Source organism: Anastrepha ludens, chromosome 2 (genome assembly GCF_028408465.1).
Source record: "Anastrepha ludens isolate Willacy chromosome 2, idAnaLude1.1, whole genome shotgun sequence".
In the NCBI taxonomy this organism is placed as follows: Eukaryota; Metazoa; Arthropoda; class Insecta; order Diptera; family Tephritidae; genus Anastrepha; species Anastrepha ludens.
Window position 1 is genome coordinate 176,558,893 of NC_071498.1, and position 27,417 is coordinate 176,586,309.

Genomic DNA, 27,417 nt, shown 5'->3' on the forward strand with positions numbered 1-27,417 from the left:
CAACTTAGAGCATGTGAAAGTTTTTAATGGACACGGCAAACCGATCTTCTATACGGATGCGAAGTATGGACAGATTCGCTAAGGGTGAAATGCCGGCGAAAAACTTTGCAATCGGTGTAACCTACCTGAGCTCTCAGAATGACTTCTTCATACCAACAGTATCAGAAGCAGCGGTTTTAGTTATTCGCGGAACCATCCCTATAAATCTTCTAGCACAAGAGCTCAAACAGAGATAGGAGGCAAACATCTCAGGAATTACAGCGCCATGCTTCTCTGATGCTAGAACTCAAACGCTCACACTTTGGCAAAAAAAAAGGGAAATCTGAACGGTACGTTAGATGGGCAGCGAGACTTATAGCCGATATAAAAAAGTCGTTAGAAGGAAAGAAAAGTGAAGTTAACCATTAACTCATACCGTTTTTGTCCGGACACGGGTCATTTCGCAAGTATTTGTGGCGAATGGGAAACGTGAACTTACCACCGAGCACACCTTCTTCCCATGCGAAAGGAGGAATGTAGAGAGAACAGCTCTGAAACGAACTATTAATTATAGGCGAAGAACAATGTAATGCCGTCGAAAATTTCGCTGAGGATATTATCCGAAAAAAGAGGCGTGAAATGGAAACTTAGTTTGAAAAACATTAAGCTCATGTTTTTCCAAACAGGCGACCCTGGACGCAGGGTGAGTAAGCGAATGTGTCCTTGTTAGATCGCCGACTCAGACCTCATTGCAGAAGCAGTCCCGGGGTCTAGGAAAAGCCCAATCGAAGAAGAAGGATATTTTTAGTAGAGTCAGCACCCACGTAGTAAAGACGATTACTATTGATTCCAAGGCATTTCTAGCCCAACCTCACCGCCAACAAAAAGAAAAAACAAAACAAAACAAAAAAAAAAAACTGTGTGATGTAGTGCTGCGTAGCGTGAGATAAAATGCTCAGGTATTGCATATCTTAAGCAAAAATCAGCATTGTCAAAGAATAACCGCTGGCTTGTAGTAAAATCGAATGGAATTGGCTAGCGCAACCCATCAAACCATTCACCTGATACAAATCACAACCCCATAAAAAAACTTTTTGGAGAGAGAATGTTTTAAACATTGAAAAACTCTAAGGAACTCGGAAGAGAAAAACGCTACTTCGCTTATTAAACGCTACTCGCTAGGATATTACAGACGAGCTTAGGAGGCACAAAATGGATAAGAGAGCTTAGATAGGAGGGCTTCTCAATTTATTACAGCGGTGTATTCGATATTTCAAATATAGGGAGGGAGAAAGGAGTTAAAGCAATGACAAGCCTTCCGGAATGGATATCTAATGGGCAATACCTGGTAAGGGAACCCACCAAATTCTTAACCCCAAAAGTTCCCCCGAGCACCACCGGTTCACCAAATGCAAGAAGGATCTCGAGACTTTGCACGTTTACGCATTAACCCAGCGCTCGCTGAATTGACTCAAGGCGCATCTTTCCTGGAATAAACCACAGGTTTTTAAGCAAACCCTAATCCTCTCATTTCGCAGTGATACCTTCTCTACGACTCTCCGCCTAGCCGGCTCATCAGCCCAGCAGTTTTCTGCTATGGCTCTACGAACGGGAGCTCAACTCAGCTCGATGTCGAAGTATTCGGCTGCAGTTGTAAGGGAAGTCAGGCATTTCCCCCCGACTAAGTGCAAACGCACAATTTCAACAAGCCCAGAGCCCTCATTCGCGCCTAGCTTTCGAAGTGGATATTTACCTTCCTAAATAAGCTGCTTCATCTATGAATGCCACTGATTCATCAGAGATGCAAGATCTACAGTCGATGCCATCCGGCTAGTAATAACCACTTCAAATGAGGCTATGAGAGAATCAGGTGGGACTTATTGCGCTATTGTAACTTTAGACGTCAAGAACGCTTTCAACTCGGCAAATTGGTCGATGATTCTCTCGTCGCTGAAGAGTTTTGGAGTTCCCTCCAACATACTCTGAATCATCTGGAGTTATTTTGACAGTAGGCTCCTAGAGTGCGACACAGAGAATGGGTCTCGAAAGTACATAACAGGTGGGGTACCAGAACAGACGGAGGAGGAGGAATAGATAGTCTAACCATCAACGTTGGGGCATAGACATTCCGAGAAAACCGGCGGCCAAGTATCTCGGGGTCATGATCGACTCGCGCTTGACATTTAAAAAGCACACAAACTCAGCGAGAGCCAAAGTCGCTGTTGCAACAAATACGTTAACATGACTACTGCTGAATATACGGGAACACAAGGCGCCAGGCGGACACTTCCCTCCACAATTACAGACTCCATCTCGTTTTAAGCCGCACGTCGATGGTCCCAAGCTAGAGACATACAGGACAAGCGAGCTGAGAGTGGATTGTGCCTATAGGACAGTCTCCGAAGACGTTATTCCCGGGAAAATTCATATGGGCATACACACGTGCGCGCCCATTATTACACCTCTTTGACAGGCCAGCTGCAAGATCTTCAAGGGAGCTGAAACGAAAGCAACATAGCTCAACGCTTAATGAATGACAGCAAAGATGGGACTCATCCTTCACTCATCGCTGGGCACATGAGATCATCCCAAATGTCGAAACATGGTTGCGACATGAATTCGGAGAGACTGCCTTTTACCTAACACAGTTGCTGCCCGGCCAGGGAGGCTTTCAGCATTATTTGCATATATTTGGGTTGGCAGCTCACCACATTGTCCCACCTGCCCTGAAAAGTTCGCAGACGCAAACTATGTTCTAATCCACTGTCCTTCCTTCGCAAGGAGGCGTGAGGAGGCAACACCGGCGTGTGGCATAGAACCAAGTGTGTCAATGCTTGGATGCGGCGGGAAGTTTGCTAAGCTGGTGTTGAGGTCGCTGAGTAAGGTCGCTGAAGAAAGACGAGGCAGGGCGGGGTTTCAACAGCAGCAGATAGAGGCTAATAGCTATGTATTCATTTAGAAGCAGAGTTATGGTGGAGGTCGAATAAAGACGAACTGACGACAATTACAAATGACTGAGTTTATCACTCACGACTTAATCATGCAGCGACAAGACGGTATTGGTCATGACATGAACGCATTTTCGATGTTCCTTTTGATCCCACTTACACTGAAAGCAATTGGTGACTATCTTCGACGTATTACCTCCTTCCGTCCCAGGCAGAAAGCCTGGACGCAGATTCCTATTGTGGTTAATAGACACAATCACGGCTCCACCTCGATGTATTGCAAACAAGCAGTCCCGGGTGAAAGTCAGCCGAAGAGGGGAGGTTTATTTTAATGAGAGCATGCCTCACATATCATTAGTGCGATGGTATCAATTGAATGTTTCTGACATTTTCATCCGCCACTCCACAAAACGAACAAGAAAACAGCCCCCCTAAGTATACGGAAGACTTGGTGCGCAAAGAGCGCTGCCCTCAGTCGCATGGAAAGTTTCCTGCAGGATCTTTTTTTCTCCCAAATCAGGAATGAATCTATCTAGGAGCCCTGCATAAAATGAGCCAATCAACTTTTCAGGGTAATAACACTTGAGTTCGCTCGGAATTAAATTTTTGGCTTCAACGGTGCCTTTGATTTTGGATTCAAAGTAAATTAGTATTTGGGATGCGATGCATAATGAACGCCAACTAGAGTTATTTGTAGATTTGGTTCATGAGAAATATGGTTTATTCAAAAGCATCGTATCTGTACATACACACACACAAACACATACACAAACACACACACAAGTACTCACACATTTATATACCCACAAATATACGGAAGTAAGATCCGGTGCTTGAGTTTTGTTTGCGCGCTCATAAGAATACACTTAATAGTGGCCGTGTAGTTTCCGACAGAGTGAAATTGCTTTATGTTGCCACGTAAGAAGCAAGTGTATCAGCTGGCGACTGAAGCTTACTACGCCTATAAGTATGCACACTCAAGTGCACAGAATGTAACTGCTATTATACGTACGACCAGCGCACATGCGAAGGAAATGCGTATGCGTTTGAGTGGCGAGTGATTGCGTGTGTTCGTGTGTCCGTGTGTATTTAAGCGCTTCCACATTCATTTCCTGCCATTGTTCGATGTTTCCTCTCCTCGTATGAGTTCGGGCGGGGTAAAAAACAAACAAAGTAGCTGCAAATGGCACAAGACACAAATGTGCACACTGCGATTATGTGATAATGTTTGCATACAACTACACAGAAACACATATGTATGGGTGTGCATATGTGTAAGTGTGTGTATGTACATACATCTACTCCTGTAGCGAGTATCGCAGCCAGTGCGCGTAATTAAGCCGTTCTTAATATTGCATTTTAATTGCGTTTTCCACAATCACTATCCCCTGAGGTGCACACTTGCACTGGAGGATTCACGGACACGCCAAGGGAGGGGGCAATATATTTAATGTTTAAAATATTTTCAATTAGGTGACAAATTTTGATTCATTTATTAAGCCAAATATGTAACATTCTGATCGACAATCGTCGCTATTTGCCACTTCTGAATAAAAACAGATGATGAATTTTGCTAGGTTGTTCAATAAGTTGTGTGGTTCGGTAGCAGTGGGCGTTGCTACTAGCCTGAATTTTTTTGAAGTGAAACTTCTTAGGCGTCGATGGACGAGCGAGAATGGAGAGTAAAATTTCAAGGCTATGCAACGTTTTGGACATTTTCGTTCCACGAGAGAGAAAAAAGATATAACGTAGAGGGAAAGGAGAGAGAGAGTTATACCTTATATTGGGTTGGGAAAAAAGAAATATCGTATTTGCGATCGAAATTTGACGCTTTATTTAAAGTACTTAGAATTATCCGATTCACGTCAAATATGCCCCGTTTTGTTCGCAAACTTCTTGCCATTTAGAAGGCAACTTCATTATCCCCCCTTTATAAAACCCCCCCTTCTTCCTTATTTGCAAAAAACTCAGACAACCAGTTTTCGCAAGGCTCTTTTGAGGCCAACTTTGTATCATCAAGGGCGTTTTGCATGGACCGGAAGAGATGATAGTCACTTGGTGCCAGGTCCGGCCTATATGGTGGGTGCGATAGAATATCCTATCCGAGCTCCCGTAGCTTATGGCGGGTCATCAAAGATGTGTGAGGACAAGCGTTGCCCTGGTGGAACACAACACCATTCCTATTGAGCAATTCTGGCCGCTTCTGGTCAATCGAAACGTCAATCAAAAGGTCAAGTTGTTCACAGTAGAGGACCGAATTAAGGGTCTGGCCATAGTTGAGAACACAGCAAAACCTTCTTGGCGATCAATCCGAACTTGGCGATGGTTTGGGCCGGCTCGCCGCTTCTCGACCACGATCTTTTTCGCTTGGCATTGTCGTACGTAATCCAATTTTCATCGCCAGTCACCATCCGCTTCAAAAATGGGTCAAGTTCGTTTCGATTTAGCAGAGAATCGCAAGCGTTGATTCGGTCCAAGGGATTTTTTTGCGTCAACACGTGTGGCACCCAAACATCCAGCTTTTTTTGGAATCCAATCTTCTGCAAATGGTTCCAAACGGTTTTGTGGTCTACACCTAGTTCCTGACTAATCGAGCGAATGCTCACATGCCGGTCTCTTTGGATAATTTCAACGATTTTATTAGTCTCTACGACGATTGGCCTACCAGTACGGGGTGCATCTTCGACATCTACTACACCAGAACGCAATCGATCGAACCAACGCTGTGCTGTGCCCGGAAGAAACTGTCGCCTAATCTAGGAATTCGGAAAGGTGGAGGTTTGTATTTTCTGGTAAATAGCATCAACTCCGTTTTGTCAGAGTTGGTTCTAAGAACTCAACTGGCAGCCTATGGATTGAGTACATCTCCTTTCAAAATTTAAGCCACGACTGAGGAGAAGGATCGTGAAACCAGTATCTGAACCAATAAATGTTTCGCCTATATAGTTCGATTTCATTCTACAAGTAAAGGGCTTTCCAATAACAGGTGTTATTGGTGAATGGATTGCGCTATCGAGAGATGATTAACGATTTTTTATGGCCGGAATTGGATGGTATTGATCTGGACAACGTTTATTTTCAACAAGACGGCACTACGTGCCACACAAGCAACGAAACCATTGATCTTTTATGGGAAAAGTTTCCGGACCATGTTATCTCTCGAAGAGGTGATCACAATTGGCCACCGAGATCTTGTGATTTAACACCTTGTGACTTTTTTCTTTGAGGTCACGAGAAGGGGGAAGAAGATGGTCTACGCGAACAGCCTAGGGTCGATTCAAGACCTCAAAGATGGAATTCGTAAGGCTATCGAGGACATGGGACATTGAGCAGTCACTTTGCAATTCGGTTATAGAAAATTTCATGAAAAGGATATTGTCCTGTAAACGTGGTCGTGGTGGTCATTTGCCTGATGTTATTTTCCTCTTTATAATGAAAAAAATATTCGATCATAAATATAAAAAAATACCTTTTTTCTTTGAATATCAAAATAACACCTCTCATTGGAAACCCCTATATTACAACAGATCTTCCGCAGATGAAAATTTGATTAAGTGAATTTTTGATTGATTTTCTTGAACCTTTCATTCGATTTCGGCAACCCAAGACATTCTTCCGAACTTACGAAAACGCAAAAAGGGTTCATAAGCCAACAAAAATGTCCCCCCGCCGTTGCGCCCATGCCCACTCACACACACACAGACACATCCGAGAGCCGCAAGGTCTCAGGTCCTGGAAGTCACTGTCCTCGCTTATGTGTGCATCCATACACACCCATATGTATGTATGTGTGTTTGTATATGTGTGTGCACTTATAGTATTTACTTACACTTCTCTCGCTTTTGTTTTCATTGCACATTGTTTCACTCGCCTTTGAAGGCGGATGCCAAAGCACAAAAGGGTAAACACAAACGTTTGTGTGTGCGTGCGTGTGTGTGTGTGTGGGTTTGTTTATGCGTTTACTTGTGGCCATTGTAGTTGTACGTGTTGACATTATATATTGCTTCCTGTTGCCTGCCATAATGACTCAATGAGTTAAGGACGCTCGCGGCGTTGGCTGCCGTTTGAAAATTAACTGGTTGTGCATTTCATTGGCAACAACAACAAAGGCGGCAGCAACAACATGGTGTACGAGTGAGGTGTGGGCAGCGCGTGGACGGGTTGAAAGCGCCTGCAGCCACAATGATTCAGTAATAGCAGGTTAATTGGGTGGAGTGGTATCGCAATGAGAGGAGTAAGGAAAACCAAAGAGCAGTCACTAAATTAACACAATTAAATTGAAAGAGCAACAAACAAAAGTGTGAAACTGATTAACTGTAGGCAAATGTTTTTCCCGCATATCAATACACGTGCACGCATACATATGTAGGTAAGAGCACGCATGGTCAAAATGCTTGTAATAAATCGACTCTCTTCGCCTGCTTTCATTGCACAAGTGCGACAATTTTGTGGAACACACAAAGCCAATATTGGCTTGACTTTAATAAATTCAGCAAGGCAATGCAGTTCAAAGTGGAAAATAAACAGATTCGAATCTCCCCCATCGCTGCTGGTGGTTGTATAACATTTTGGACTAAAGGGTCCGGCACTCGAAGTGTACCTAATTAAAAAGGCCATAAATTTAGTTTGTAAAATTTCTTTTATTCATTTCAAAGCAAAAAATTTGCAAAATTCATACAAAATTTAAAATCGATTTACTTTTGCTCGATGTGACCACCTTTTGCCTTGACTACGGCCTTGGGATGATCCAGAAACTAACCGCAAGCTGCCCGAATGTATCTTGCAGGCATTTTGGCTCACCCGCGGACAATGGTTTTTTTTATTTTTTTCAGCGCTTCGAGACTGGTGAATCTTTTCGTTCGAACCTTGCTCTTCAAAATGGCCCAAAAAGAATAATTCAACGCGTTTGCGAGCTTTGTGAGACATTGCCTAATCCTCTTGGAACATCCATGGTCTGCCGCCGAAATGTTTGTATGCCCACGGCTTCAAAGCAACGTCCAGATTACTTTCCCGATAATATTTCGCATTTGATTTGGCGCCAAGCCCGAAGAAAACGATTGGAGAGCACCCATCTGCGGTTACAGCGGCCCAAACTATAGGGTTTTTCAGTAAGAGCGCTTCAACTTTTGAACTTTTTTGAATAAAACACAAACGGTTTGACTTTTTTAACTAATTTTTCATTTATTATCGAGTTCGAACATATACATTTAAGTATGAAATTCGATTTCTTTTGCATGACCACCGCGTGCACGTTTTACGAAGTCCAATCGTTGAACCCAATTTTCGACCACTCTTTTGCATAAATCGGCCGAAATTCCAGCAATTTCGCGTTCAATATTGGCTCTGAGCTCACAAATCGTCGCCGGCTTGTTACTGTAGACCAATGACTTCACATAACCCCAAAACGGGACGGATTGTTAAATGGACCGTAAAATGGCCATAATGCTCTTAAAGTAGCAGCAACAGAACGATTATTTTCATAAAAAATTTGCACGATTTGCAATCGTTGCTCAAGTGTGTAGCGTTCCACGATGAAATGTATACTAATGAAGTTTACAAATGACAAGCGAAAAATAAAAAATATTGCGTCGTTCGCCCTCCTTATCGGAAAAAAATTGAAGCGCACCTATTGAATAACCCTATATTACCTGTGGCGGGAGCTGCCTCCTGTTGCCCAATCGATGACTCAAATTCTCGTATGAACTCGTTGCCCAAGCATCAGCTGCGCAAGCGGTCTGAAGTTGGTTACACTTCCAGTGCTTAGAAAAGCAATACGCCGACTGTAGGCAAAAAAACGAGGTTCAATTTGTAATTGGGCTTCATTCATAACAGAACTGATACACGGGCTGTGTCGCAGACTGATGACGCCGGTATTGGGGTATTCGAGAGAAAGATACTTTGGAAAATCTTCAGTTCTCTTCGTGTTGACGATAACTACTACCGAGCTGTAGTGCTCTACGACGATGTGCGCATAGTGAACCGCATCAATATTCAGCGCTAGCGCTGTCTGAGCCACGTTGAACCTATGGATGCAGAAGCTCCAGCAAAGAAAGGTGTTCGTATGACGAGTTAGAGGACAACGACGTAGGAGAAAACCATGTATCCGATGGAAGGACCAAGTCGAGGAAACCCTTGATGCTTGGTGAGACTTGTTGCAGTCAGCCTTAATCCGGTGAATGGTAGAGATCCTTAACACGCCATGGAAGTAAGTAATTCTTAACGCACGCCTTCTCGAGTTTTAATAAGCCGTTCAGCCTTTTGTCAGCGATATGCTTTAAGGATAAAAAAATATGTTGATCCCAGGCACATTTGTCGAGTCCTGCTAAGAGCCGGGCAGTGGCAAATTAGCTGTTCCAAGGTACTCCTAGCATTCGCTTCATTGTATGAGTTACACGCATCGCTATGGACTAATTCCATTTTGGCTGTGTGAGGTGGGGTGAAGCACAGTGTCCTGTCAGTACGCCAATGAATTATTTGTAGTATTTTCAAGAGAGTGATGAAACCAAGTTTGTGGTTTCCGTATTGCAAGTCCTTAGTATCATTTTTGCAGTTTTCCACGAGCTTCAGTGTTCCCTTATCGACTGCGTTTCCGCAGCTACTTCCCCATTTCCAGAAAAGAGTGTGAAGAGCATATTTCGGATGTGCTCAACCTCGGCAAACGAATACCTGCCTGCGCATGCAGAAGAATGCTTTGTAATACTTATCGCTTATCTCCTCTGCTCACACATTGGATATACATGGCGGTCATTAGACCAGAAATGCTCTATGGTTCGCTAGTATGGTGGACGGCGTACGATAAAGTGATTTACATCTATCCAATCAGAGAGAGTCTTTGGTCACAGCTACGTTCTGGACTCAAAGCCTGTCGTTATTGAGCAAAGGATGGATGGATGGATGGCCATTCCCTCAATTTCTTTACAGATTGGAAGACGGCAATATCCTATAAGGCGTCCCTTGGAGAGAAAGATTCTGTCTGGGTCATGTCGTCCGAATGGATACAAACGCTCCGGCTCTGAAAGTATTCGATGCGGTACTATCTGGTGGTAGCAGAGGAAGTGGAACGGCTGGCGCGCTTTGTTAAACTCGGTCAAAATCGCTTAAGGGGTTATCACGCCAATCAAGAAGAAGAAGTATGGCCGTTCATTCACATATACTATATATTTGGCGCGTGCACCCTTTTTGGGTGTTTGGCCGAGATCCGCCTCCTATTTGTGGTGTGCGCCTTGATGTTGCTCCACAAATGGAGGGGCCTACAGTTTCAAGCCGACTCCGAATGGCAGATATTTTATGAGGAGATTTTTCATGGCAGAAATACACCCGGAGGTTTGCCATTGCCTGCCGAGGGGCGACCGCTATTAGAAAAGTGTTGATACTACACGAAATTTTATATTTCAGTCCTTTGAAAGGTTGAACATTAAACTCAAGAAACCCAGCTGTATTCTTTCATAAAAGATCTGTAAACGCAAAGTACTCCTCAATGTAGCCTTTTTGCTATAAAAAGGGATTTTTCTGTCTACAATTCAAAAACTTCCGAAGGAATTTAAATATGTTAGTTAATAGGTCTATTTATAAGTTCGTGCGGTTTTACAACAGATGGCGTAACTTGATTATTATTCCATCGATCCACATTTCCAAACATTCATTGGAGAGCTACTGTCGTAAGGCACAAACGTCAGTATAAGTTTTTTATTTGAAGCGTAAACAACAATATTTTTACCACACTTGAAAATGTCGAATTTCGTGCCAAATAATGTGTTTTTGCGGGGAATTCTTCTTCATTATTTTAATATGAAGAAAAAAGCAGCCGAAAGTCATCGTATCTTGGTGGAAGTTTATGGTGAGCATGCTCTATCTGAGCGAACGTGCCAGAAGTGGTTTGCACGCTTTAAAAGTGGTGATTTTGGCTTGGAAGACGAAGAACGCGAGGGTGCGCCGCCAAAGTTCATGGATACCGAATTGGAGGAATTGCTCGATCAAGATCCGGCTCAAACGCAAGAAGAGGTTGCAAAAACTTTGGGAGTTGATCAATCAACCATTTCCAAACGTTTAAAAGCCATGGGAATGATCCGAAAGGTAGGCCATTGGGTGCCGTATGAATTGAAGCCAAGAGACGTTGAACGCCGTTTTATGGCATGCGAACAACTGCTTCAACGGCACAAAAGAAAGGGTTTTTTGCATCGAATTGTGACTGGCGATGAAAAGTGGGTCCATTACGACAATCCAAAACGTCGGGCAACGTATGGATACCCTGGCCATGCTTCAACATCGACGTCGGCGCAGAATATTCATGGCCTGAAGGTTATGCTGTGTATCTGGTGGGACCAGCTGGGTGTTGTGTATTATGAGCTACTGAAACCGAATGAAACGATTACGGGGTATGTCTACCGACGACAATTGATGCGTTTGAGCCGAGCACTGCGAGAAAAACGGCCGCAATACGCCGATAGACACGACAAAGTTATTTTGCAACATGACAATGCTCGGCCACATGTTGCACAAGTGGTCAAAACATACTTAGAAACGCTCAAATGGGATGTCCTACCCCACCCGCTGTATAGTCCAGACCTTGCGCCATCCGATTACTATCTCTTCCGATCGATGCAACATGGCCTGGCTGACCAGCACTTCCGTAATTACGATGAAGTCAAAAAATGGATCGATTCGTGGATTGCGGCAAAACCGACCGAATTTTTCACAAAGGGAATCCGTGAATTGCCAGAAAGATGGGAAAAAGTAGTAGTAAGCGATGGACAATATTTTGAATATTAAATTTGTAACCATTTTACGTCAATAAAGTTTCAAATTTCGAAAAAAAACCGCACGAACTTATTCATAGTCCTATTAAATAATCTAAGGATTTTCGGGACTTAAAAGCCGGTGTCGAGGGATGTGAGGATGAATAAATAATTACAGAATTTTTTTTTTTTTTTTATTTTGAACACAACTGGATGTCCAAGCCTGATGGCTAGCTCCTCAAATGGATACGAAAAACTCAGGGTCAAGAAATTTGAGTTTTAAACTCCCTAAATTAGAGCAGCTGAAGAGTAGAACAGGGAATGAGTCCACCTCAACGATCCGCTTACAGCTATTTCAGAAAGGGACTTGTAATTATGTTAGGCCTCGTTCACAGATAACTGATCAATAAGCTTACAAGTGGAGCTTATATCAACGGAAAACGATTTTTCCATTATGAGAGAAGACTTCGATTGTATCGTAATTATTTTCCCCTACACCTACCGACTTTTTTATTTTATCGAGATGAATTAAGCGCGATTTCACCAATGAATGAAAAGCCGAGAGTAGGAGCTGATGTAGCTCACGTAGCTCTTAGCTGACTGGGCGCAAGGCCTTAAAGTACCACCGCGTGAATTCTCGTCATACGGTAATCTGTTTTGCTGTATTAGGCTCTAGCGACCGACCACCTTCCATCCGTCAGTGGCTAGAAAACCCCCAAAATATGAAATGTTCTCGTCAATCCTTGCTTAGCTCAGCTCGTGACTGACATGGGTCCCAGCCATGCAGACACCTGCTTGAGCTTGAGCTGCCTCCAGGCACATCAGGAGGCACCTCCTCAATGACGCGGACGAAATCCAGGACAAAACAGACCGACAATAACTGGAACGGACAATGTGCAAACAAACAATTAACGACATTCATCGACTCTTACCACCTTCTTAAGCTCCCGACCTCCTACAGCAGATGAAGAGCTCCTACTTCCCCGGGAGTCCCAGGTAACCTTGGTACAATTACGTTCTGGCTACTGTGTCAGAATAAACTCGAACCTATCCAAAATCGACCCCGACATACTCGATATATGTCCAGCATGTGAAGGCACCCCGCACGACACTAACCACCTTTTCACATGCCCCATCAAACCCACTCATTTAACACCCCTCTACCACTGGACCCAACCTGTCGAAACAGCAAGTTTCCCGGGCCTACCCTTAGATTAGCAAGTCGAGGACGACCAGTGATTTACACTACACTGACAGTGCAAAGTTAACTGCTACAACAACAACAACCAAATGTTTTCAAAGCAAATTTTTCGCACAGAGAAACTACCCCAAGTGTTCCCTACGATTTCCCGTGACCTGCGATTTATGTGGTGGTGCGGTGATACCATTTGGAATTCAGGTAGACTGTAGGTTCGGATCTCGGTGAACGACCAAAATGAAGAAAAACTTTTTTCTAATAGCGGTCGCCCCTCGGCAGGCATTGGCAAGACTCAGAGTGTAATTCTGCCATGAAAAAGCTTCTCATGAAAAATATCTACCGTTCGGAGTCGGCTTAAAACTGTAGGTCCCTCCATTTGTGGAACAGCATCAAGACGCACACCAAAAATTGGAGGAGGAGCTCGGCCAAACACTCAAAAAGGGTGTACGCACCAATTAAATAAAAATAATAATAATCGAAAGAGAGCTCAAGCTTAGATGGTGATGGCGATTAATTGCTAACACACCGATCACTGAACGCATAGTACCAAGCATTACCGAATTAAGTTCGAGTGCAACCTGAATGAGTCCAATTTCATGAATGCTCTTTAAAGAGTATTGAACCAGTGAGTAGACAATGGACTATTTCTTTGACAGCGGATAACTCCACTTGGAATACATTGCAGTGAACGCGCGTCTCTAATATGAGTTGGGTAGTGGGTCTCTGGCAGAAGACTGCTTCACCAACCTTTCTATCCAAGTTCGCACCATGCGCCAGTCGAAAGGTTCCTAGATCCAAATGCTACACCTCGCCAAATCCTGACTTGAGGATAAGATTGAGTACACAGTTTCTAACCCTTCCAAAAATGGCATTGACTACTTACAAATCGTGATTACACACAAATATTTACATAGATTTTTCAGATAAAGTATTTGAAAGTAGTTAACAAAATCAGTCCACAATAAAATGGTAAAATTTAAGCCCCCCCTGAGAAATTAAAAAAATGCACATATGTATAACTCACTCTTGACTCTCTCATATCCATAAAAATTAAAACTCGCCACAGTCAGTTCCCGCTTAAGTATTTGTTATTGTTTCCCTGTGCACTTTTAAATCAGGAAATTACAGTTCACCCAGTTTTTCTTAAAAATTTTTAATACAATTTTTAGCTTTTGGGCAATTCTGTATGCATTCCCTTGGTTGTACGAGTATTTGGTTGGTATTAAAAACTGTAAATGCAATTTTTGCAGTTAAATAAAAATTAAAAATAAATCACCAAACAAAGCCAATTTCAACAAGCGAAGATACTTGCGAACCAGACACAAACTGTTGTGAATAAAGTCGGGTTAGTTAATTGTTGCAAAAATACTCGAATGCAAACGTGCACATTTGTAGCTTAATAAATACACAAAGGGGTACCCAGCTGGAAAATATGGAAGAAGCTTTACCAAGGACGGATCTGACGACTTTTCCATAAATAGCGCTGGTGTCGAGTTGGTACTAAAAAATAACATTCTTGGCCGATTTAAATAGTACTGAGCCGAATTAATATTAAAAATCATATTTATAATCCAACTTGCCCCATATTCGAGAAGAATACTTGGCAAAGGGAAGAATTACTTAAGGTACTTGACCACCTTATAAGTTTCAAAAAATTAAATTTTTTTTTTTTACATTTTTTCAATCCTTATACTTTTAAAAATCATCACCTGAAACTGTTTTTTTAAATTCGAATTCTAACAAAGTGAAATCAGTGAAAATGTGCAGGCGCATCCTGCACTCATTACTTGCTGACTCAGCTGAAAGAAAATAGCAAGTTTTAACTTTAAACGCGTTTTTCCAGAAATTACTTTTTTTCGAATGGCGGACACTTTATCTCCGAAACTGCTTAGCCGATTTTAATGATTTTGGTCTTGTTTTATTTGTTAAGATGTTTTGTATGCCAATTTACCACATTTTGCAAAAAAAAAGTTAATAAAGTATTGCTTTTTAAGCATAACATTGTGAAAAACAGGGGTGTTTTCTTAACTTTTTTTCAAACATCCGCCATTTTTTTATTATTTTTTTTTTGTCAGTTTGTGGTAAATTCTCACGCAAGGAACCTTCCTTTTGAAAATTTTGTTTCTCTCTTTTGTTTTAGAATTACCATTTCTAAGATTAACTGTCCGCCGCAAGACATGATTTTCTTCAGGCCTCGACTTTGGCGCCTCCTGGATATATGTTAAAAAAAGAAATTTTAATAAATCAATTTTTTTTTGTATTATATAAGCTCAAAATAAAAATTTAAAAAAAAATTTATTTTAATAATATAATATATATTATACAGAACATGAAAAAAAAATTATTGAATATGTTGTACTTTTTAGCTTTCCAAGGTGGTCAAGTACCTTAAGCACAAAACTTAGCGGCTTGAGGGCGGTGGAGTCGAGTTGTTACTAAAACCTTCATTTTTGGTCTGTTTAGCTAAAATGAAGTCGAATGTTGTTAAAAACACAAAATTGGGTTCCAAAAGATATATACAAAAAAAAAAAAAAATACTCGCTAGGTGGCGATGGAGTCAAGTTTAACCAAAATTGTTTTCATAGCGTTACAACGCGGGGTGCGTCAAAGCTTCCTTCGAAATGCTCCTCCAAAGCGGTCTATCTTGAGCTGTTGCTTCGTAGTTACGTATTCCCAGCTTCTTAAGATCGTGTTCCACTGCGTCTATCCAACGGTTCTTCCGTCTGCCTTTGGCTTTCACGCCCATTAGCTTTCCTGTCAAGGCTTTCTTCACTACAGTCAACGGGCATACGGATCACATGATCTAGCCATCTTATGCGCTGCGCTTTAACAAAACGCACACCCGTCTCGTTCTGAGTTACATCGTTCAGTTCAGAGTTCAATCGGATTCTATAGGTACCATCATCCATTCTTATTGGGCCAAAGTTCTTTCTTAAAATTTTTCTTTCCATGCGAGCAATCTGAGCACAATCATCAACCTTAAGAGTCCATACCTCACAACCATATGTTAGGATTGGTCGAATAAGAGTCTTGTACATAGTGAACTTTGTAGCTTTAGACAAAAGTAGGAACTTGAACAAGTTAAAGTGGGCGTAATACGCTTTGTTGGCGGCGTTGATGCGATCCCTGACGGTGGAAGTTGAATCACCGCTACATGCGAACATAACTCCTAGGTAAATTAAAATGATGCACCGCTTGAAAAGTATAGGCTCCCACATGGAAATTTGGCATCTGTGCAGGCCGCCTCGATTTCAACAGATATTTGGTTTTGCCCTCGTTTACAAAAAGGACAATATCGTTCGCAATTTTGTTAATTTTTAAGAAAATTTCTTTTAAGTCATTCCTATTTCTTGAGAGAATAGCGATGTCATCTGCATAAGCACATATTTGGGATGTTTTAGTTATCAAGGTACCACCTTTGTTGACTTCCCTTACGACAAAGTGCAGCATCAAATGGAATATGTCTGTTGATAAGGCATTACCTTGTTTTACACCTGTTTCAACAGGGGTGCGCCAAATGAGGGTGTCAGCCCTAAGTCCACGTGCCTTTCAGCAAGTTTGCGGCAGGGATTTTTACCTGCGCAGGGCGACAGCATTTGCTCAGCGCCAGGGTGTTAGGGTTATCCCGCCCTTAATCGGTCGACATTGTCTCGTTGGCGATAATAGGGAGCACCAAGTCTAAAAGACAGTGGGTGATTTCGCATCACTTTCTCATACTTTTCAATAATTTATAAAATTAAAAAAAAACTGTCGCATGTACGTATGAGCCAGATGAAGTCGTCAGTTATTCACGAAGCTAACGAAAAGCGGGGTTGATGCAATCGCGACCATCATAGCAAACTTCAAAGACCACTAGGTTCTGATCGAAAGAAGATTTTCATGCACAATGGTGTCGAAGCAGTTTGTTTACCATATGTCTAAGCTTGGTTTATGAGGTTTAGGTTATGTTAGCATCGACTAGCACACACTGCTGGCGGCATCTATTGACAAACAGCGAGAACTTAGTTGCGCACCTATAATTTCCATGAAGTCTTGATTGTTGCAGTTATTCTCAGTAGTTCACACAAATTCAAGCGAAGATTCGTTTGGATGAATAAGGGACTCAAACTGGCTGGCTGACTGGCAGACCAGTCGTAAAAATTAGGCTTAAAAGAATGGCGAGTGGGGAGTACTATATTTATAACAGCACCAATTTGAGCATGTAAAAACCGGCATTGGAATCGTAGAGTTTGATATTTTTGAAGGCAACTTTGCTCAGAACACTTTATCCTACGAGTGATATTTGTGTGGTTTACAGATACTTGAAACATGCATATTGGCCAAAAAAGTAACTAAATTGTTACAATAACATTTTCAAAGGATAATTTTCAACGACTTTCGACGTGGATCAAGTTAAGAGTAGTTTGCCGATTAACTCGTTTCGACTTTAGGCGTTGAAGCACTAACTCGAGTCACCACGATTCGCTGATTTTTCAAATTAATCGCGGTGGCACTTCGCTTCACAAAGAATGCATACAGCATAGACGAATTCCAAAAGCTCCAGGCGCTCTACATTGCTAATATTCAGCTCATGTGGGAAGTCAGTATTGTTGTACGGAAGTGAAACACCATGATATAGAGGCTACAATCATTCGTCAACAAGTGCCTCCACATAATCTGTAGAATATTCTGACCGAACATCATCAGCAACGACGCACTCTGGAGATCAATGAATGAGGAAGCCATCCTATGGCTAATTAAACATAGCAATGCGTGGGTCAGGTCGGCCGCCGTAGCCGAAGGGGTTGGTGCGTGGTTACCATTCGGAATTCACAGATAGAACGTTGGTTCGAATCTCGGTGAAAGATCAAAAACTAAGAAAAAGTTGTTTCTAATAGCGGTCGCCCCTCGGCAGGCAATGGCAAACCTCCGAGTGTATTTCTGCCATGAAAAAGCTCCTCATAAAAATAACTGCCGTTCGGAGTCGGCTTGAAACTGTAGGTCCCTCCATTTGTGGAACAACATCAAGACGCACACCACAAATAGGAGGAGGAGCTCGGCCAAACACCCAAAAAGGGTGTACGCGCCAATTATATATATATATATATATAATGTATGCGTCACACGTTTAGAAAACCACCAGAGAGCATCATGATGGCACTGGACTGGAACCTGTAAGGGAGCAGTGGTCGCGGTCGACCAAAACACTCTTGGAGAAGATCAATGTTGCGCGAGCTAGCAGATGCCGACACCTTGATCGAGCAGTGCAAGAAGCAGCCGAGAAAGAACCAAAGACGTGCATATGAACACAGAAGATGGTATTGATATGGGCGTAGTGCAATCTTTGTGCTACTTAGGCATCGTTATATCAGTGACTGGCGGCTCAAACGATGATATCAGAAGCCGAATAAAGAAGACAATAGCGGCATTTAGGCCTCTACAAGCAATTTGGAGCACATCACACATATCACGGCGCACAATGCTTTGAAGCTTTAATTCCAATATAAGGTCGTCTTTACTTTACGGGTGTGAAATGTGGACCACGATGACAGCAGGCACAAGCTCACTACACGTCTTTACGAACAGATCCCTACGAAAGTTTTGTCGACTACAAGCACATCGCCGAAGGCCGAAAAAAATGGCCAGTGCTGAAAAAACTCATTGATGGCACTACATCCTTGCAACTGAAGTGGATAAGCATACCCAACTCCTATTTTAAAATATGCTGTGATGTATCTACATCAGAAGCACGATCGCTCATTCCACAATCGCACCTTAGGAACATCATCGAGAAAATGCATAGAATTTCGCATGGGAGTGTGCGCGCAACAACGAAACATATCAAAACACGTTTCGTCTGGCCGAACATGGGAAAACAAATAGCTAATGTAGTCCAAAGCTGTTATAGCTGCTAACGTACCAAGATCAGTAGATACATGCGATCCCCACTGCAACCAATTTCGTTACCAGCGAGTAGATTCGAACACAGTAATGCCGACATTATTGGACCCATACCGCCATCAGACCAATACTAATACTGTCTTACGATCATAGACAGATACACCCGTTGGCGTGAAGCAATTCCAATTAGAAATATTACTGCAGAAACAATCGCTAAAAAACTAGTCAGCGTTTGATTTTCACGATTTGGTATATCCGCACGTATCACTACCGATCAAGGTAGGTAATTCGAATAACAGTTAATCAACGAGTTGTCACGCATACTAGGCATATCACAGTTACGCACAACGGTATACCATCCGCAAGCGAATAGAATCATCGAACGTTGGCACCGCTCGTTGAAAACAGCAATAACCTGTGATGAACGAGATGATTGGATTAATTGCCTGTCTATAATCCTACATGGTCTGCGTACGGGATTTAAGTCTGACATCGGAGCAACAGCTGCACAACTTGTATATGGTGCTCGTCTGCGTTTGCCAGGACAATTTTTTCATGATCGCCATATAAACCAGCCACAATCGGATTTTGCCAAGCAGCTCATTGACATAATGCCAAAAATACGACCAACCCAAACCGCAAGTCTACTTCGCCAGTTCAGTGAGATCAGTAACCCAAACGCAATAGCGCTATCAGCTTCACAGACCGGACTTTGAACGAATCGCCGGCAAGTACAGGCGCGTTATACTTTCACCAACTTATCGTAATTTTCCTAAAATCTAATTTAATTGTGAAGTAAATATTATTTACCTAAATAAGTAACTAAAAATAAAAAAACGTTTTATTGAACCGAATACAATTATTTGCCACTATAACCACAATTGGTTATATGGTGACATAACAAGGGCCGCGATAGATTAGAACTCCCAAAGAAGGCGCAAACGAGAAATACCAGCGAACACCTGAAGACGACTGCGCGACTCAAACATCCGCGCCATGCGGATGGAAGCTGGAATGAAGTTCAGAGATTAGCGCAAAGCAGACTCGAATGGAAGAATTTGTTGTGGCCCTATGCTTCGCACTGGAACTCTAGGAATTTGTGATGATGATGAGGAATGCAGTGCCTGAAGTTGAGCACAATAAATTATAATAATTTGATAAAAAATTAAAAAAATATCAATTTTGCTTACTTTTCTTCATTCAACAAAAATTTTGCTGGTACCGGGTTTTCACAGCTTCGCGCGCATGAAACATCAAGATTCGGGGTGCTCGAACGCTTGACATTTACAAAGTTACATCGAGCAAGACGCTGCACAATAGTGTGATACTGATTTCGACTGAAACAAGCCCTATACCCTATAAATCATGACTACTTTATGAACAGTCATCGATAAAGCATTTAGCGATAAACTAAGATTGATCCAGGGTTGTCAGCCAATAAAAAACTTGTATGCCAACTAAACAAAACAATTTCCAGCAGGGTTTGAGGGGGGGTATGAGCACATATGCATGTATGTGTGTAAGTGTGTGGTACATGTGTGGAGCCGAAAAATTGTAAATTGCATACGCTTTCGGCCACATTTGTAAAAGTTGGTATAACACCGTTATAAAAACGAACTGTAATTGTTTGAAAACACAAAAACACAAAACGAAATTCAGTGTAACGAACTAATAATACGAAAAAGAGAATATACGCTTCTCGTGCTTTCGCAAAAACGGATGATACCCCAAAAAAAACATAAAAAAACGAAAAAAAAATTAAGATGAAAATATATTTAATCAACCGTTTCCAGCAACGAACGCAGTGGATAAGGGTCATAGAGAAAATTGGTTGAAAAAATGCACGTTACATTACTCGTACACTTGTTAATTGCTGTAATTTGGTGGCAAAGCCTACAGTGGTGCGGAAAATATTTGCAGTATTTTGAGTCTGAGATGGTTGTGGATCTGTTAACGCTTAATTTCGTAACTTGGTGTAAATGCCACCTTAGTTAACAGCTAAAGTGAGTTGTAATACCCAATTTCACGGGTTTAAAGAAGCTTGAAAGTTGAAGGAGACAGGCGGCTACTGATATGCAACAATGAAGTATAAGGATTGTGTAGGCCGTTAAAGCCTAATAGGCAAAATTAAAGGACGCAGAATCGTAAGGTGACATAATTTTGATAAAAGCCGATATTCTGCAATTTCTTTATGAAAATTTTTAACCCTTCCAGAGTAAGTCAAATTTGGCTTTTTGGATAAAAAATTACTAAGAACTATAAAAACAAATTATATGTAAAAATAACCTAAAGAAGTATAACTCTAGAAAAAAAGGAAAAATTAACCCATTCACGACCAAAAACGTATACAGAATCATAACTTCAAAAAACAAAGGAAAATCAACCTAATCGCGACCAAAAATATAAATAAATAAAGGAGCGTAACTCTAGAGAAAAAAAGAAAAATTAACACACTCACGACCAATCAAATATAAAGGAGCATGAATTCCGCTTTTTGGGTACAAAATTACTAACAACAATAAAAACAAATTATATGTAAAAATAACTTAAAGGAGTATAACTCTAGAAAAAAAGGGAAAATTAACCCGTTCATGACCAAAAACATATACAGGACCATAACTTTAATAAAAAAAGGAAAATTAACCCAATCACGGCCAAAAAATATGAATAAATGAAGGAGTGTAACTCTAGTGAAAAAAGTAAAATTTAACCCATTCACGGCCAATCAAGTATAAAGGAGCATTAATTCCGCTTTTTGGGTACAAAATTACTAACAACTTAAAAACGAATTATATGTAAAAGTGACTTAAAGGAGTATAATTCTAGAAAAAAAAGGGAAAATTAACCCGTTCATGACCAAAAACGGATACAGGACCACAATTTTATCAAAACAAAGGAAAACTAACCCAATCGCGTTAAAAAAAATAAAGGTGCATAAATTTAGTAAAAAAGGGAAACTAACCGATTAACCACCAAAAAGAAAGGGTCGTAACTCTAGTGAAAAAAGTGAAAATTCACCCATTCACGGCCAAAAAAAAAAGAACTTAACTGGAGAAAAAGAAAATTAACCCGTTCACGACCAAAAAACAAAACCAAAGGAGTATAAATCTAGAAAAAAAGGGAAAATTACCCCATGCACGACCAAAAACGTAAACGGAACTATAACTTTAGTAAAAAAAAACGAAAATTAACCAAATCGCGATTAAAAAAACAAAATTAAGGAGCATAACTTTAGTAAAAAAGGAAAGTTAACCCATTCACTCGCAACTCTAGTGAAAAAAGTTAAAATTCACTCATTCACGACCTAAAAAAGCATAAAGGAGCATAACCATAGTGAAAAAACTGAAAATTAATCGATTTACGACCAAAAAAATAAAAAATAAAGAAGCAAGAATCTATTAAAAAAAATTAACCCATGCACGACTCCAAACAACTAAAAGAGATAACTTTAGTAAGAAAAGAAAACTAACCCATTCTCGACCAAAAACTGAAAGAGCATGACTATTAAAAAACGAAAATTAACCTATTAACGACCAAAAAACCAAAAATAAGGGACAGTAACTCTCAAAAAAAAAAAAGAAAAACGACCAAAAAAAATAAAGCAAGGCTCTAGTACAAAAAGGAGAAACTAACCCATTTACAACCAAAACAAAATGAAGAAGCATAAACGTAGTAACAAAAGTAAATTAACCCATTCACGGCCAAAAAAAAAAAAAAAAAAATTAATTAATAAAGCAGCATAAATGTAATAAAAAAGTTAATTAACCCATTCAGGTAATAAAAACGTAAATTAACCCATTCACGACACAAAAAACCTTAACCCTCTCACGACCATCACTGATTGCATAACCATTTTTGATTTATTTAGTCAATTATCTGTTCGTTTCGGAGTACTCTCAAATTTTAAAACCTAACTTTTCTGCGTGAGTGTCAATCGTCCAATGACATCCACATATTTGACAATTGTATGGAGTGTGGTCCCCTGGACTATCTGCGTAGAGCGTCTATTGTACTGGAGCCATAGGATTTTCGAAAAAGCGCACGAAGAAATAAAGCTCCATCTTTTCTGCGCTTCGCTGAGAAATAAGTTGTACAATTCTCTTTCAAAAGCAGTCAGCGGAGTGCCGATGACCGGGTAGGAGACCTCTGAGACGAATTCAGGCCATTCCTTCCTGGCAAACCAATCACCAATATCACTTCCTTTCATGTTCCTATGTACATGTTACTTGCACACCCACGTGATTTGAACTTTTCCATATAGAATAGATAAATTGGCTGATAAAGGGAAAACCCCTGCTCAAACTCCCGATTCCAGAGGGTTTAGAGCCGTCACTCAAGCAACCAAGTAGCCGAAACGGTGTTTGAGTCTGCAAAGATCGCTCAGCCGAATGGGTTAATGCATGACTACCACTCTAGAGTGCGTTGCTTCGAATCTCCCTGCATGAAACTGCACTAACGCCAAAAAGTAGGCACCAAAAAAATTCCCAAAAAAATTTCGACCAAAAAACGCCCCAAATAGTAAGCGTCAAGTACATATAACGCCAAAAAGTAGGCACTAAAAATATATTTCCTACGAGTTTGCACCAATAAACAAGCGCCAAAAAATAGGATGTGTTATTTCTTACTAGAAATTAGCACCCTCAAGGAAAAACTCAGGAAAAATATAGCCTAAAGTGTATCTAAGATATATATAAGGTATAGCTCTCTCTCTCTCCTTTTCTTCTACGTTATATCTTCTTTCTTTCTCGCGGAACGAAAATGCCCAAAACGGTGCATGGCCTTGAAATTTTACTCTCCATTCTTGCTCGTCCATCGACGCCTAAGAAAGAACTTGTCGCTCGGACGCACAGCACAAATAAAAGGAAGAACTTGGCCGAACATCTAGCAGAAGCAGCCGAACATCTAGCCCGAGCAGGGTTTGCAATCTGAGCAGGTAAATAACTCACCTCTGTTCGCGAAAAAAAAATCAGCTCCAGATCTTGAGTCCATTATAGACCCATCTCTGTAATCCAGTTGGAAAACTCCTGAATGCATTTAGGATGTCAAATGGGAGAGTTTAGGAACTATTAACACGTGAGCTGACAAGGCATAGGAAGTTAAGATATCAATTTGTTGATTTTGGAGTGCCATTAACTGAGGCTGAGCTCTCTACTCTTACAAAGAATACATTTGGATTGACCAGTTCATTAATTAACATCACTAATGTATTGCCTAAAAAAGAAATTTGCTATCCAATATGAAATTTTTGAGGTTTCACTAAAAAAAACTGAAAAAAAGAAGACAGATAACAGTTTTACACGAACGCATTAGTGGCGTAGGCTGAGCAAAAAGTGTTAGCTGGAAAAAATGCGTATTCAATAAAAAGTAGTTCACAAAACTACACTCTAAAAAATAGTATACAAACAAGCCTGTTAAATTTGGCACCTCCAAAAAACAAGACACGGTCCGACAAATCGTTGGGGGAAAAAATTAAAAACACAAAAAAAAATTTACGAAAGCATTGGCAACGAAAAATCATCAGCTGCAACTACAAGCTGTAGCAACACATGAAAGTACAACAACAAACACGCAACCTTTGACTAACTTTTAACAGTTTTTACATTTCTTTTCGTTTTGCTTTGCTCTTGTGGCTGGTTGCCATTACGCCTGGCAGTTAGCAGTCTCGCATAGCTTACCACAACTACACACAAACCGCCTGCCCCGCCAACTGTTCCAACATGGATGACACATTTTTTCATAACATTTTATGCATTTCTGCTAATGAGCAATTTAAAACTTCTGTGCCATCTGCAAGTCGGCTCCATCAGCAGGAGCTCTATGCCAGCTAGCCTTGGTCGAGAAGATGGTTACCTACCACTTTGACAACAGCAAACAACAATTGAAAGTTATGCATTTAGGCGAGTCAAACGCAGACAACCACGCACCCAAACACACATACACACGCACTTATATGCTTTAACTTTGACTCAAAATACAGCACACATATGTAGCCGCACTCTGTATGCGTGTAAGTAGGAAGAGTACTCACCTAATACTGTTGCAATTAATGCGAGTCCACCGTGTGGTATGATGAAAATGCGAAAGTTTATTACCCACAATTGGAAAAGTTTTATATGTAATTAAAAGTTCCAAAATCGCTTCTAAGCATGTGGATCTTATTTGGAATTGCTCTTGTTCGTCCACCATATTCTCGTCGTAAACTTTATTGATTAATAGCAGGAATGTCATAAAATACTCCTCGAATTGTTGACGTGTGGTAAAGCCAAAAATTGATAATCTGGAAAGATATGGGCAGATATGGAGATATTATTGAGAGGGGCGTGTGATGAGATACTTAATCAAATTGTTCTAAATGTACAAATGAATAAGCGCGCAGTTGTATAAGTTAATTGAAGCGATAATTGATTCGGCCAAGTTTGTGGAAAAGTAACAATTATGTAGTTAATTATATAAATGAGTCAATGCCATTAGTGGCACAGTGAAAATAAACCAATTAAGTGAAAAACTAAAGAGACTTAATAGCAACGAGACTTATGAATGAACAACAACAAAGACTCCAGGGAATATAAACTCACAGTAAAGACGATCAAACTATAAGAGAGAAAAAATGAAGTAGCCCTGGCAAGATAGCCGCGGAAAAATCTATTCTTGTTCTTGGATTCCAAAATCCAATAAAAACTATTTTAGTCTACTGTCAAGACATCGATTAGTTTTTGAAGTATTATAATATAAACTCAGTAGTAATAAAACAAATTTTAAAATTAAAATATAAAAAAAAAAACAAAAATTGTAGAATAAAAAAAATGTTAAATACAGAACAAAAAATAATAATATATAAACAAATTAATAAATCGAAGAAAAACGAATAGAAAATTTTTTTAAATTTAAAACATTACAAAAATACCTGTAGAGATTCGGAAAATAAGGGTTTTTAAGGGTTTAAGGGATTTTTAAGGGTTAATTTAAGGGTTTTTAATTCGCTAGTTAACTTTAAAAATAAAAAAAACAAAACTTTTAGTCTAAAAAAATTTTAATAACAAAAAAAAGTGTTTAAAAACCCTTTTAACACGTTGACTGCCGCGCCGGCACCCATTGCCCGGCGCATGGCTTTTCAATGGCGCCGCGCCGGGCAATGGGTGCCGGCGCATTGTTTTTGGTGTAATATTGCGTCAATTATATTTTCTGTCGTTTGATTTTAAAATTGAAAACATATAACAGGATATATATATATAATGTATGACAATTCAAATATAAATATGTGATGCACACTTGCGGCGCTGTGTGATAACCAGCAAATTTCGCTCGGCAGTCAACGTGTTAATATAAAAAAACATATTTTAATATAAACAAAAATTTAATATGAAAAAGGTAATAAAAAACAAACTATCAAATCAAAGACAAATGAATATTTTTTGTTTTAACATTTAAAATGCCTGAGGAGATTTGAAAATTAAGTGTTTTAAAGGTTAATTTCAGGGTTTTTAATTGGCTATTTAAATTTAAAAATAAAAAAAAACAAAACATTTACAATAAAAAAAATTTTAAATACACAAAAAAAAGCCATACTTTAATATAAAAAAAAAATTTTATATTATTATGAAAAAAGATAATAAAAAACAAAGTAATAAATCAGAGAAAAATGAATAAATTGTTTTTTAATTTAAAACATTAAAAAAATGCCTGTGGAGATTTGAAAATTAAGCGTTTGAAGGGATAATTTAAATTAATTTCGGTTTGTTATTTATTCTGTTTCTATTTTTTAAATTTTATTTTATTGTTTCCCGTTTCGTTTTTTTTGAGCAGCAGTGTCCTAAACCGTAAAATAATTTTTATAGGGCTAATTCGTTTCCATTTTGCCGTAAATTTATGTTACTTTGAAGAACAATAAATTCATTTATTTGTTATTAATTTATTATTATTTATTTATTTATTTGTTTTTAATTATTTTTAAAGTTTATTTATTCAAAATTTTTTATTTTAATTTTTAGTTTTTTATTTAACATTTATGAATTTTTTTTATATTAATTCGAAAAATACGAGGGGTGCCTTTAATATTTCGGGATTTGGCAGCCCTGGTGTTGCAATCTGGGAGCTGACAGCTGCATCGCAAAGTTTGACATTTTTTGGCTTTTACGAACTCAGAACGTGTTGAAATACCAGCCCTATTTGTGTTGTTTACAGTAACTTAAAAGATTCATCTCGGTCCAAAAATGGAATTAAATCGTGAACATTTTCGTGCGATTATTTTTTACAACTTTCGACGTGGATTAACTCAGCAACATTGCGTGGATGAACTTAATTCATTTGTTGGTGATGAAGCTCTATCAAGGACTAGTGTTTATCGATGATATGGTGAATTCAATCGTGCTCGTAGTTCACTCCAAGACGAATTTCGTGAAGGTCGTCCAAAATCAGTTGTTGTTCCGAAAACCATTGATGCTGTGGGCGAACTGATATTGCAAGATCGTCATGTGACCTATCGTGAGATTGAGACAATCTTAGGCATTAGTGGGACCAGCATACATTCAATATTGCATAAACATTTGACTGTCAAAAAAATTTGTTCTCGTTCTCACTCAAAAAAGGGCTCGTGTCAATTGGCCGAAGGAAATGCTCAAAAAATACGATCGCGGGGCTTCGAAACACGTCTATGACATCGTGACAGGTGATGAATCAT

The 27,417-nt window shown here is 40.0% G+C and overlaps 1 protein-coding gene across 2 annotated transcripts in view; it reads right to left on the bottom strand.

The window, feature by feature from the left end:
• Window positions 1–27,417, bottom strand: part of LOC128855915 (uncharacterized) — a 311,903-nt gene that overhangs the window by 93,582 nt on the left and 190,904 nt on the right. For both annotated transcript variants that reach the window (XM_054091156.1, XM_054091155.1), the window contains one exon: window positions 24,769–25,017. In XM_054091156.1, coding sequence (XP_053947131.1) covers window positions 24,769–25,017 — 249 coding nt within the window. The remainder of the gene's footprint in view (window positions 1–24,768; window positions 25,018–27,417) is intronic.